The sequence below is a fragment of the Tenrec ecaudatus genome, chromosome 2 (assembly GCF_050624435.1).
Source record: "Tenrec ecaudatus isolate mTenEca1 chromosome 2, mTenEca1.hap1, whole genome shotgun sequence".
In the NCBI taxonomy this organism is placed as follows: Eukaryota; Metazoa; Chordata; class Mammalia; order Afrosoricida; family Tenrecidae; genus Tenrec; species Tenrec ecaudatus.
This window is the reverse complement of record NC_134531.1, coordinates 204,460,256-204,474,087: the sequence shown is the minus strand read 5'-3', so window position 1 is coordinate 204,474,087 and position 13,832 is coordinate 204,460,256. Positions and strand designations below refer to the sequence as shown.

At 38.8% G+C, this 13,832-nt stretch overlaps 1 protein-coding gene across 2 annotated transcripts; it reads left to right on the top strand.

Annotated features, from left to right (window-relative positions):
• Window positions 1-6,318: 6,318 nt before the first annotated feature.
• On the top strand, window positions 6,319-12,809 carry LOC142441276 (putative olfactory receptor 2W6). 2 transcript variants are annotated; one of them, XM_075543317.1, is made up of 2 exons: window positions 6,319-6,326; window positions 11,891-12,809. In XM_075543317.1, exons 1-2 carry the CDS (start codon window positions 6,319-6,321, stop codon window positions 12,807-12,809), a joined length of 927 nt encoding a protein of 308 aa, XP_075399432.1. The 2 variants fall into 2 exon arrangements, with proteins under 2 accessions (XP_075399432.1, XP_075399431.1); XM_075543316.1 differs by lacking the exon at window positions 6,319-6,326 and having other exon boundaries at window positions 11,883-12,809.
• Window positions 12,810-13,832: the final 1,023 nt, after the last annotated feature.

Genomic DNA, 13,832 nt, shown 5'->3' with positions numbered 1-13,832 from the left:
GCTTCAGGGTTCTGTGATGTACAATTGTGATGCTAGAGACCATTGTTACAGCCATCCAGTCAAAGGGCTTCCTCTCTTTCCCTCAGACCACTATTTATTTTTCTATGTAATCAATGTTTTAAACTCTCAATCCACACAGTCATCTGTCCATTCATCAGCCAGTTATTGAACATATTATCTGGAGAGACTAGGCCTCAGAGAAGGACAGCATGTTTGTAAAGCAGAAGATCAATTGAAAGAAGGAAACTCCATGTGATGCACTGATGTAGTGGCTGCAAAAAGGGACTCAAGTATCATAAAAATTGTGAGGTTGGCACAATGTTTTATTATGTTTCACAAAGGGTCAGAAACCAATTCAATGATAACTCAATTAGTCAGAATCATCTCAGTGATAACTAAAAACCTATCCATTATCTATTTATCTAGCATCTGTCTATCTAACATCCCAATTTCTATTTTGCTAATAGTTTATGTTGCACTTGAAGGATTCTGCAGGCAAATATTGAATGATTCAGGAAGCATCAAGAGACGATGGAAGAATACAGAATAACTTTAACAAAAAGAACTAGTCAACAGTCCAACATTTCAGGAGATAGCATATAAGCAAGAACCAATGGCGCTGAAGGAAGAAGTTCAAACCGCACTGAATCTATTGGCCAAAAATAAGGCTCCAAGAATTGATAGAATATTCACTGAAATGTTTGCAAAAGTTGAAGAAGCACTCTAAGCACTCACTAATCTGTACCAGGAAATTTGGAAGACAATTACTTGGCCAACTGACTGGAAAAGATCCATATTCGATCCATTCCAAAGAAAGATGACCCAAAATAATGCTCAAACTGTAGAACAGTGTCATTGATATCACACACGAGGGACACTTTGCTTAAGATCATTGAACACAGTTGCATCAGGACATGGACAGGGAACGGCCAGAAGTGCAGGCGGGATTCAAAAGAGCATGTGGAACAAGGAATGTCATTGTGTCCATTCTGAACTTGTGCATGGATCAAGAGGCAGTTGTGCAAATGGAACAATGGTTTAAAATCAGGAAAGGTGCTTCGGGATTGTATTCTTTCACCTTACTTATTCAATCTGTATGCCAGCAAATTACCAGAGAAGCTGTATTACATAAGGAAGAGTGTGGCATCAGGATTGGAAGATGGCTTATTAACAACCTACGATATGCAGATGACACATCATGCATGCTGAAAGTGAGGAAGACTTGAAGTACTTGCTGATGAAGATGAAGGATTGTAGTCTTCAGTATGAATTAAACTCAATGTAAGGAAGACCCAAATCCTCACAACTGGACCAACGAAGAAAGGATTGAAGTAGTGAAGGATTTTGTTTTGCTTGGATCCACAGGCAGCTATCAAGCAATCAAAAGATGTGTTTCATTGGGTAAATCTGCTGGAAGAAAGCCCTTTTAAGTATTGAAGAACAAGGATGTTTCTTTGAGGACTAAGGTGCACCTGACCCAAGCCATGGTATTCTTCATTGCATTACATGCATGTGAAAGTAGGACATTGAATAAGGAAGACCATAGAAGAATAGACGCATTTGAATTGTGGGCCTGGAGGAGATTGAAAATACCATGGACTGCTGAAAGTACAAACAGATTTGTATTGGAACATTTAAGACAAGAATGCTCCTTAGAGGTAACAATATTAAGACTTTTAAAAGACTTTGTCTTATACACTTTGGACACTCTTACTGGAATGCCATTTTTTTAGGTGTTCCCAGTCAATGAACTAGAAAATACACTTACACATACACTCATCTATATCAAGTTGTATATTATCCTCTAATTAGGAGGTTGGACTAATACTTCTAGTATAATTTGGAATTTTAACAAACAGATGATGCTTATGCTACTGGTTTGATAACCACACTTTGAGAACCTCTTCTAATAATAATTCAACAATACAGGTATATTCTGATTTTCCTCTCACATTTTGCTTATATGGCATTTGCATTTCTTATAATGAGAAACAATATACTTACTTCTATGTTCAATACCCCAGTTAACAACCTTTGACAACGTATAAACATGAAGATGCTTCTTGATTCTCTCTTCTGGAAAACATACTTGTTGGGTCCTTCGTTAATCCCTTACATTGAGTAACGCCTCAAGAAAATAATGCAGATACCTGAACCCATAGACTCTATTCTTTATATAGAATATTCTAAGATTTCTTTAGAGACTTTTTACCTTAAATTGATTTTAAAAATCAGAAACATAAAACAAAATCGTATACTGCAAACACAAACCAATACCACACGAGAGCAAAATTTTCTAGCGGAAATTGTTTATTGACCTAATTTAAAACTTTTCACGATATATTACAACTTGATTATTTCTTCAACATTGCAAGTATATTTTCCTTAAAACTGTAAAAAAATTCAGGTCTACAACTTTGAATCTCTAACTTGATGTATGGATAGCTTTGAGAAGAATGGAATTTCCAGAACATTCCATTGTCCTCATGAGTAACTTGTATGTGGATCAAGAGGCAAGTGTGCCAACAGATCAAGGGGATAGCATACAGTTTAAAATCAGGAACGATGTGCATCAGGTTTGTATCCACTCACCATATTTATTCAACCTGTACACTGAACAAATAATCAAAGGAGATGGCTTAAATGTACAACAGTGTGGCATCAGGACTGGTGGAAGATTTACTAACAACCTGTGATATGTAGATGATAAAACTTCCTTGATAAAAGTTGGCAGGACTTAAAGCACTTGCTGATGAAGATAAAAGGCGACAGTCTCAAGTATAGTCTATAACTCAATGTGAAGATGACCAAAACACTCACAACTGGACCCACAGGTAGCGTTATGATAAATGGAGAAAAGATGGAAGTTTCCAAGGATTTTGTCTCGCTTGGTTCCAAAATCAATGGGCGTTGAAGCAGCAGACAAGAGATCTAGCGATGCATTGCATTGGATACATCTGCTCTGTGAGACCTCCTTAAAGTGTTGGAAAACAAGAATGCTACTTTGAGGGTTACGGTCCTTCTTGCTCAAGCCATAGTATCTTCAGCCTCCTCATATGCATGAGAAAGTTGGATATTGAATAATCAAGACCATGGAAGAATTCATGCATCTTAATTATGGTGCTGACAAAGAATATTGAAAATACCACGTACTGCCAAAAGAACAAAGAAAAAAATGTGTCTTGTGAGAAGTAGCCTGAATGTTCCTTAGAGGCAAGGGTGACAAGACCGCACCTCACATACTTTGGATATGTTGTTAGGAGAGATAAAAGCCTGGAAAGAATGTCATGGTTGGTAAAGCAGAGAGCCTTCATAAAAGAGGAAGACCCTGGACAAAATGTATCTCAGGCAAGCTGCAACAGTGGCCTTAGATATAAGAACAATGGTGAGGATGGTTCAAGACTGGGAAGTCTTTTGTTTTCTTGTAAACAGGGGTGTTATGAGTCACAACTGACTCAGTGGTAGTTAACAACAACAACAACAACTATAGGGAAAGGTGCAGAGCCAAACCTAGGGGATAGGTGTCAGTCAGCTTTATTGCCTTACCATTGTTACTACTGTTTCAAGGGGCACATTTTTTTCTGACAAATGGGCTTAGTGTCCTAAATATATAAGAAATAAAAAAATTATTCTAAGGATGTTTTGTATGCTAATATGGGAATGTTTAATATTTCATCGACAGATTCTCAAACATATTAAAATGAAAACAGTGGAAACAGATATCAACATAAAAGTTGAATATAAGTATTAAGGTTTCATGATAAATATGGAAAAAGTTAAAACAAACTAATAAACAGCACTAGCATTGCGATAGTTATGTACTCAGTTGTTTTTTGGAAGCCTGCCAATTAAACTTTTCCAGTGGATCCCAGGGAGAAAGAGCTGCTTCTATGCTTAATAAACACAAAACTAAATCCACTGCCATGAAGTCAATTTTAACTGCAAGCCATGCTACTGAAGAGGTTAGAGTGGCCCTACTCTAGATGGTTTCTGTGGCTACCACATTTGAAGAAGACGAATAATTCAACTTTGTAGCTGTTGTTTCAATTGTCAACATTTTGGCTAGCAGGCTAATATTTAATCCACAGAACGAGAAGGCTATATATGTACATATTACAACCAAGCCAATTCTATAGTGAGAGAGGGCCACTATGAATAAAATTAGACTCTATAGTACTTAGCAACAGCAATGTTTACAAAAAATTGTTGCCAGTTAAATTTAAGTTATTTTGTGTAAATCTCATTTATTTTAAAGGAGCCATAGAGAAATATATACATTAATTCTAGATACTCAGAAAACAGTATAATCACACTAAAACACATTCATCCATATACACAAATTCACTGGTTCAACAAAGTTAAGGAGAAGCTTTGCATTATGTTTATGATGTGAAGGAAGAAATCAGGTGTTTTATCATGCACTAAATGCTTAATTGTATATTTAAAAACATTGCCTACTTCCTGAAATTTTAGGAAAGATAATGTAGAAAAGACAGTCAGTCACACGAGCGTGTATTCTCATTCCATTTCTGTTACACATCAGACTAGGAACCTAAGGAACATTGCAGTAAATAAATCAAGAGGCCACATCCAACCTCCTTTCACGTCTGTATGGCTACAAGGCAGAGATCAGCTATCCCTCTGCCCTTCACCTGTATTTACCTAATCTGACATCAGCCATTCCTCCCACAGCATTCGACTGATACATTGGCTTTGATCATTTGTTTCAATGGCCACACAAATCTCAGGCAATACTCACGAAAGGGATATCATCACTGGTCCGTAGCAGCAGTTCTCCTCATCAGTAGCCAATTTCTCCGCAGTCTTCAACCTCTCATGTGGTCCCTTGGCCTCTGCCTACGTGGGCCAGGAAGCCAGCCCACTCTTCTGCCTCACAGTCTTGGGTTTCAATGTGGCTCCTTTATTCTGTCTCATGGTCTTCATTCCTAGGCTTCTGGTGCCTCTGCTCTCAATCTCTGCACTTCAGACAAGACCTCTTGAATGTGCTGTACTGGGAACACTTCTTCCAATGGTTCTGGTCTTTCCCTTTCTTCCTGCCAGGATGGCTCACCCTGATAGCTACAAATGAACAAACACAAACAAACAAACAAACAAACAAACAAACAAACAAACACATTCATTGCCATCCAGTTGATTCAGACTTACAGAGAATCTACAGAAGAGAGTAGAACTACCCTTGTGGGTTTCTGGGACAGTAATTCACTAGGCAGTAGAGAGCCTCATTTTTCTCATGCAGAGCAACTGATGGTTTCGAACATGTGACTGGTGGCAAGTGAAACTGATCAACCCCCTCCATTCATGTTACTAATGTCCTGTTTGCACTGCTCCACCAATCACTTGGTGGAAGTTACAGAAACGTGGGTAGAAGAACCACATTAAGAATTTTTCTCTGCCGCACGCCTTTCGGAAAATACAATGTTTAACCAAGGGAAACCTCCTCCAAATAATTATCACAGAAAAAGAAGATGTAATGTTAACATTTAAGTGTAAAAGTCTCCTTCTTAAAGTGTTATTACATATGCATATTTTATTAGTTCAAGAAAAGTCAGGTCATATATAGCAAACCATATTTTATGGTGTTAAAATCATACTTTAAAGTTCTAATTCGTGGTCTGAGAAAATGATAGTTTGAACTCATTTGCTACTTATATTCCACTTTGGTAAGTTTTTATTTCATTGTACTTAATGGAATAGAAAATGTGAGATGGTTTTCAAAGGTCCTCTCTAGTTTGGGAAGCCACTAACTATTAGCTATTTAAGTAATTCACAACTTAATTCATAACTTACTTGAAATTAATTTCTTTGTGAAAACTAGAGTTAGAATTTTCTTTTACAAGCTGTATTCATTACTATAAACATATACACACAAATTATCAACAAATTGTAAACAGCAAGAATCCATGAAAATGGAATGTGCTTTTTGCTATTATATCTCATAGTCGTGTGTAATGCCAAGTTTAAAGATTTAGATGCAATGTTACCAGCCACGTGGAAGGCTGACATTCTTGTCTGGACTATTTGGGAAGTTGCCTGCAGTCCGTAATCTACAGCAGACTTGCTCCATGAGAAGACATCATCATTGGCTGGTCAAACTGGGCAAGGCCAACAGCAAACAATTGAGGATATGTTCACATTGGGCTGTGTTGGTTGAACATCAACTTCCTTATGCAGCAAGATCAGAGTGGGGAGATCAAAGCCCATTGGGCGGAACAGAGAGAAGGGAAGTTTCCCTTGGTTTCTCAACCTGAAAATTGACAGATGAATGACTTATCTGAATTTTCTTTCTTCATCTTTACCATGTGGATGTTGTTTTCAGATGCTGTTGACTTCTGAATAATGTTATTAGGTGTAGTAGAGATGGTTGTGACTCATGGCCGCCCCCTGTACCACAGTATGAGACTCTAGCCTGTGCTGCGCCATTCTTACAATTTCCTTAGGAGTGAGTCCATCCATGTAGCCACCATGTCAGTCCATCTGCTTGATGGTCTTCTGCTGTTTCATTTTTTTCACTGCCCCACTCCTTAACCAAGCATGATGTTCTTCATGGATTGATCTCTCCTGATCGCATATACAAAGTGCCTGAGACAAAGTTTTTCCATCCCTGCCTCTAAGGAACATTCTAGGTATATGCCTTTCAAGATGGATTTATCTGTGCTTTTGGCATTCCAAGTACTTTCAATATGTTTTTTGCCAGCACCATAATTCAAGTGCATTGGTTCTTCTTTGATCTTTTTTATTCAATGGCCAATTTTCTTATGCATATGAGACAATTGAAAATACCATGGCTTGAATCAGGCACACCTTAATCCTCATTGCAACATCCTTGTTCTCAACACTTTAAAGAGGTCTTGTAAGCAGATTTATCCAATGAAATGGCTGTAGTAGTGACAATGAGTCATTGCCTGGTTCTGCACCCTCCTCATAAGCATTTTTATGTATATCCAGTGTTACAGCCATGGAGTCAATTCATCTTGTTGAGTCTTTCTTTCATTCACTTGGTTTTCCAAGCATGGTGTCTTTCTCCAAGGATTGGTCCACCTGATAAGTAAGTTTTAAGTCAATGAGACAAAGTTTCGCCATTCTTCTTATTATGGAGCGTTCTGGTTATACTTCCAACACAGGATTTTTTTTTCCTTTGGGAAGTGCAGGGTACTTAAAATATTCTTTTCCAGCATCATAATTCACAGGCATCAATACATCTACCTTTCTATTTACGTATACAGCATTAACATGCATATGAAATGATTGAAATTACCATTGCTTGGGTCAGGCACACATTACTCCTCAAAGGGATATTTTTGCTTTATAAAACATTAAAACAACATATTTGGTCAATGCAGTATGTTATTTGATTTATGCTACTTTCATTGGTATTGATGCTTTTGAATAAATGTAAAATGAAATATTTCACAATCTCAAAATGTTCTCCTTATGTTAATATGCAAGAATGTAACTTTAAAATAATTAATTTATGTTGTGGTTTGTGTGACAGCTAACAGAAAATTAGTTTTCCACTTAACAACTCAAAACATACATATGTTATTTCCTAACATGGGTTGCAATCCCTTAAAGGTAACAACACTCTTCCCACTTCCTCCCTGTGCACCATTTTTCCATTTTTAAATCTTCCCTGTATCTGAGACTCATTTGGGGGCAAATACTGCCCTTTAGAATTATGCGGTTGATTGAGGTGGGAGTACTTGCCTCCCTAGGGTTAATATGCCCTTTATGATTCTGCTACTTGATAGAGTGGATATCAAGGGTAGGTTCAGTTTCAGGTTTGAAAGGTGTCTAAGCATCACAGCCTCCAAGGTTCCCCCAGCGTCCACCAGTTCAGACCAATAAGTCTGATATTTTTTTATACTTTTGAACTCTGGGTTTCTTAAGGCACTGCTTCGAGGTTGCTTGGTTCTCCACAGTTTTATGTTTTTAGCTTTGCGAGTTTCAGAGAAAATGAAATAGTTCCATTTTCATCTTTCCATAGATCCAGAAATCAGTTCTCTCTTTAGGAACACCTGCGACCACATTGAAGAACTTTCCCTGGTGCCTCCCTGGTGAATTGTACCTTCATACTGTGTGCGGAAGCATAGGCCTGCTCCCATCGCTGATGGTTAGAACCATCCCTGAGGCTTTACCTCTGTAAACACGGTGACATCAGTTTTCCTCAGCCACTCTGACGATCCCAAATCTCCAAGGAATTGGGGATTTAAAGTCATCTTTTGCTCCCTTACAATAATAACACGGTGCATCTTTATGGAGCTTAGAATAAAGTGGGGTCTGCTTGGTCCCAGGGGTGGTCTTCTATTCTCGGTTATGGGGTGACTACATTTACGGGTGTGAGGTCAACACTTTAAAAGATGGTACTCAGCCTCTTCTCTTGCTGAACCACAAGGAGATGCTTCCACTAATTGATTCTGATCATTTCTTTTGAAAGTTAATTATTTCCATTTCAAACTCTGCTACTTAAATGTTCAAAGTGATACAAGCTTTTTAGTGTGTCCAAGGCCCATTGGGTGTTTTCCTTGGTATTTCTTTGAAAGAGCCAGAAACTGAAAGAGAGCAGAATTATCTGCCTTGGTACTGACAATACTCTTGGTTAGGACCTGGAATTGAAATAAGGAGGGCTGATAAAATCTTACAGCCTCTATTTTGTGGGAAGAACACTCATGAGCATCGTTTTCAGGAACTTGGTCATAGAAACCAGCTCTATTTCTGTGTCTTGAATCTCTTGTATGTATCTATATCTGTGTATACGCATCCTACTTATGGTCTCCATTTTGGAATAGAATCACTGCATCCAATTCAGAAATCGTATTCCAAATTCCACAAGGAGGCATGCACACACATGTCGACTAGATGTAATTATGTTATACGTACTTCACCATTCTTAGCTAGACCAAGTCATTGGCATTCGTAGTCATTGACCCTGACCACAGATGCACAACTGTTTCATTGAATCTCTCAATTGCAATGACAGACAATTTGAAAGAGAACCCGTGCATTACTTTGTTTCAAGTTAGGGGAACATCATGCATTTTAAATCATCTCATGCAAAGCTAAGGATGATTTTCAAGCTTCCCCCTGGAAACTGTTCTTAAGGATAAATTCTATCATTAGGCCCTTGTATGCCAGTTAGTGGGATGTAGCACACAGCAATCAGCTTTAAGCAACCACAATCTTGGTCAGGATATCAAGTGCAGGAGTAATATAGGACTAGGAGGGACATGCCAAGTGAAAGAAGTGAGGACTGAAGGACGTTAAGTAATCTACTTTGTGGGAATAACAGGGTGAGTATTTGGTCCTGAACTTTGCTATAATATGTGTCTTATTTATCCATCTTTAGTCCAATTACTGCTGCGTCAACTTTGACTTCTATGCGTGCAAAAGCAGCCTCCTTAGGGCTTTAGATGGTTGAAATTTACAAGGATATTATCAGACATTTTCTATGAGGCACCTCTGAATGAACTTGAGCAAATGTTTCCTCTGCATCCCAGGTTTTCCTCCAATGAACTTTAACTTCTAACCTTTCAGGCAGGAGACAAAGCTTAAGCACTTGCACCCCCCATCCAATCCTGTCTATCTTTATTCTGTATGCTATTAGTTCATGGGGAGTAATGTTTCTGTGGATTTCTGTGATATTGAAGTGTTGTAGGATCCTTGGTTAGGCTTTTGATTTCATGGTCAGTGAGATTGCTCATGTCTCAGGTAGCTTACTTTTAGTTGAAAGGCTGCTACGAGAGTGACCTGAAATCAGAGGTGTAAAAGATCTATGGAATATCCACAGTTGTAAATGTAAACAGAATAATGGATGTTTAGGATGTACTGTGCAACTGAATTAAAAAATAGCTGTGCTCGCTGATAAATCCTGTCAGTGAGCACAGAGAATAATCTGGAGTGTTCTCCTCTGTGGGTACGCACACCTGCCTGGGCACAGCCTTTTATAAAATAATCACATGTAATGAACCAACCCAATTTAATTTATTCACATCAATGCTTTTTAAAAATAGTACCTATTTGTAGTATCATCCACTAACTAAATTACTTCAGGTGTTTCAACATTTTCAATAGTTATGCCTTGACTTTTTATAGTTAAAACTAGAAATAGTAGATCCAATATGTAGAAAGTTAGTTAATTTACACTGAAATGTATACTAGGTGAAACAGAAGAGAGACATTTGGTTTGCAACATAATGTTGAATATTGAGTCACCATGAAATGAAAAATAATGCATTGGAAAAATATCAGTTTTGAATAGATAACTACATAATATATTTTCAATCTGTCTAGGGAGTCCAGTTCTAAGTAATAAATGTTGTTGAGCAATTTTTGGTAGTTTCTTATTGTCCTCATGGGGGTGGGTGTCTGTATGAATTATCTTGAACTTGGATGAAAGTTTGTGATAGAGCTACAGGTATAGCAATAAAGACCTTTGTAAAATCACCACTAGCAAAAATATGTATTGGAAAATTTCACCATGAGTGTCCAGGCGGTCTCCTAAATTTATATATAAATATAAATATAAATATAAATACATATATATATAATCAGCTTCTTTTTATTGTTCTCTGCCCATGTGCTGTTTCAAGAGGCTTGATGGAGCGGTCTGTGTGCAAAGCAAATAATGGAAAGTTACCTGCAGCAATGACTGGATCGACTTCATAACTTCTCCACCCTCAGGAATAGCAGATGGTGAACAGCAGATCTGTCGAACCACATAGATTTCAAGCTACTCTGTACTCTTGTTTCAATATATTTGTTCTTTCATGCTATCCAGATGTTATTTCCTCTGACCACAATTGGTACACAGGCTGCTAGACATTGCCATCATGAGACAGAGTCCCTTCCCCACCCTATACCTTAGTTTAGACTCTACAACTGTGGAAATTTGAATAACTGAAAATCTCAAGACATTTTTCAGAACCACCATCCATACAGGTATGTGAGACATGGATGGAAATGGAGAGAAAATCTAACTACCTTGCTATCTTGCACAAAGAAACATCCAAGATATGGAGAGATAAATGGGACTGCAGTCCTTACATTTGCATATCTTTCTCTTAAAGGGTTAGAATCGAATGTATCATCTAAATCCCCTGTAGAGACAAATAATGTGTTTCATTTTAATGGTATTATATAGGACCAAGACAGGGGCTGACATGTACATTGACATTTTTCTCAAATGTCACACATTGACTTGATATGCATGCTTTGCCACAGAGGGGTACGAATGGTAAACATGTTTGGCTGCTAACTGGAAGCCTGGAGCCTGGAGGGCACACAGAATCACCAGAAGAAAGGGCTACAGATCTACATGAGAAATAGCATCCATAAAACGCCTTGGAGCCCAATTCTGATATAACACACATGGGCTTGTTGTCAGTTGCAATTGATGTAAAAGCAAGTGTTTTGCCTTTCAATATACTACTTCCTTTTCTTGAAGCATGTTTGCTTAAGATGCCATGTAACAAATTCTCTGAAATATGGCCCCAAACCAACTCTCATTTCCAGAAATCTTCCCCAGTCCAAATTTTTCTCCGAGGATTTTCATGATCAACTAGAAACTATTTGCAAAACCTCCAGTCTTTTTAACTAAGCGTCTCATTAAAAGCTCTTACTTCCTATGTTCCTTGTTATTTAGATACATTATTCGCCACCAAGATAATTTATCCTCTATTTTATTACATACTGTCCTGACTATAATAGACATTAAATAAGTGTTTTATAAAGAAAGTAATGCAGTTGCAAAGAACTTTTCTAATCTTTAGAACTTGAAAATGGACATTAAAAAGTACTAGATAGCGTCTTCATGTGCCTTCATCTGCATGTTTGTTTGCTTGTTTCCATAACAGCTGTTGAAGATTATGGGAAGGATAAATGAGAGCTACCTGCAGGCATTCATCCTGGTGGGTTTCTCTGATCGTCCCGGCCTGGAGATAATTCTGTTTGCTTTGATTTTGGTCTTCTACATTCTGACACTGGTCGGTAACACTGCCATTATCCTCTTGTCAATCGTGGATGCCAGGCTCCACACACCCATGTACTTTTTTCTTGGAAATCTCTCTTTCTTGGACCTCTGCTTCACGACCAGCATTGTCCCACAGCTGTTGTGGAACCTTTGGGGTCCAGAGAAGACCATCACCTACCATGGTTGTGTGGCCCAGCTCTACATCTACATGATTTTGGGCTCAACTGAGTGTGTCCTCCTGGCTGTTATGTCATATGACCGTTATGTGGCTGTCTGCCGGCCCCTGCATTACACAGTAGTCATGCACCCACGCCTCTGCCTGCAGCTGGTGACTGTGGCCTGGCTCTGTGGTTTTCTAAATTCCTTTGTCATGTGCCCCCAGACAATGCAACTCTCCAGGTGTGGGCGCCGTCGGGTGGACCATTTTCTGTGTGAGATGCCTGCTTTGATTGCCATGGCCTGTGAAGACACCATGTTGGTGGAAGCTTTTGCCTTCGCTCTGGGTGTTGCTCTCCTGCTGCTCCCCCTCTCACTGATCCTCATTTCCTACGGCATGATTGCTGCAGCTGTGCTAAGGATCAAGTCAGCAGCAGGGCGCAAAAAGGCTTTCAACACCTGTTCTTCTCACCTGACAGTGGTTTCACTCTTCTATGGCACCATCATCTACATGTACTTGCAGCCAGCCAACAGCTACTCTCAAGATCAGGGCAAGTTTCTCACCCTCTTTTACACCATTGTCACACCCAGCATCAACCCCCTCATTTATACTCTGAGGAACAAAGATGTGAAGGGGGCTGTGAAAAAGTTTCTGGGAAAGAAGTGAGGGGCGGGAGGAGCCTAAAGGAGGAGGGCCACTGAGTATAGATGATGTGCCGGTGGCTTTCTCAGATAGCTCTACAGCCACGTGGAGAATTGAAATGCGAAGTGTGGACTGACAGTATCTATAAGTGGATAGACAGTCATGCTGAACTGGATTGGGAAGGTGACTGTATATAGGTCTGGGAGAACATTTTCACAAATCCATTTATCTGTGCTGCAGACTGGGGGAAATTACGATGATTTCTTAGCTGTAACCAAACACAATGAAGAAAGGAGGCCCTGAGTCTTGAGGCTCAAGACAGAAGTCTCAGGGGATGTCAAGGTTTTTTGGCAAAACATAGCCCACCAAGAAAATGTTCTATATCTTACTTTGATGAGTAGCAACCGGGGTCTTAAAAGTTTATGAGAATTCGTCTAAGATGCAACTGTTTGTCTGTCCCATTTGAAGTAAAGATGAATGAAGCAAATCAAGTAGTTAGTCCCAAATGCTCCTAAACTGTACGACCCCATCTCCACAAGACTGAGATCAGTCAGACAATGATGCCTGCCCACCAATGCTGACTGTTCTGAAAAGAGTCAAAATCGGAAATCCTGGATAGAATGGAAGGAAAATGTGGGACAGAATCCCAAATCACGAAAAATGCTAGGTTTAGACTATGGACTTTGTAACCCTTCAAACCAGGAACTGAACTCACCCCACGGCCCAGGGTTCAATCTGAATGATCAAGTTGCTATTATCAACTTGGTCCCATGTACACAGTCCTTCAAAATAGGACAATATTCAAAGCAAATATTGTTTCCAAATATGCTAATGTGTTCTTTGGCTTAAAGAAGACTTAAGACTTTTCGTTTGTTTGTTTAGAGTTTATCTCAGGTAGTAGTTTTGGAAGTTTATTTCACTTCTATGGCTCCAGAAAGTCTGAATTCAATGACATTTTGGAATTCTGTTTTATATCCTCCCCACTCCCCAATTTCATCAGTTGTTTTGGTAGACAATTAGCTATGCATTAATTTATTTTTCCTGTTT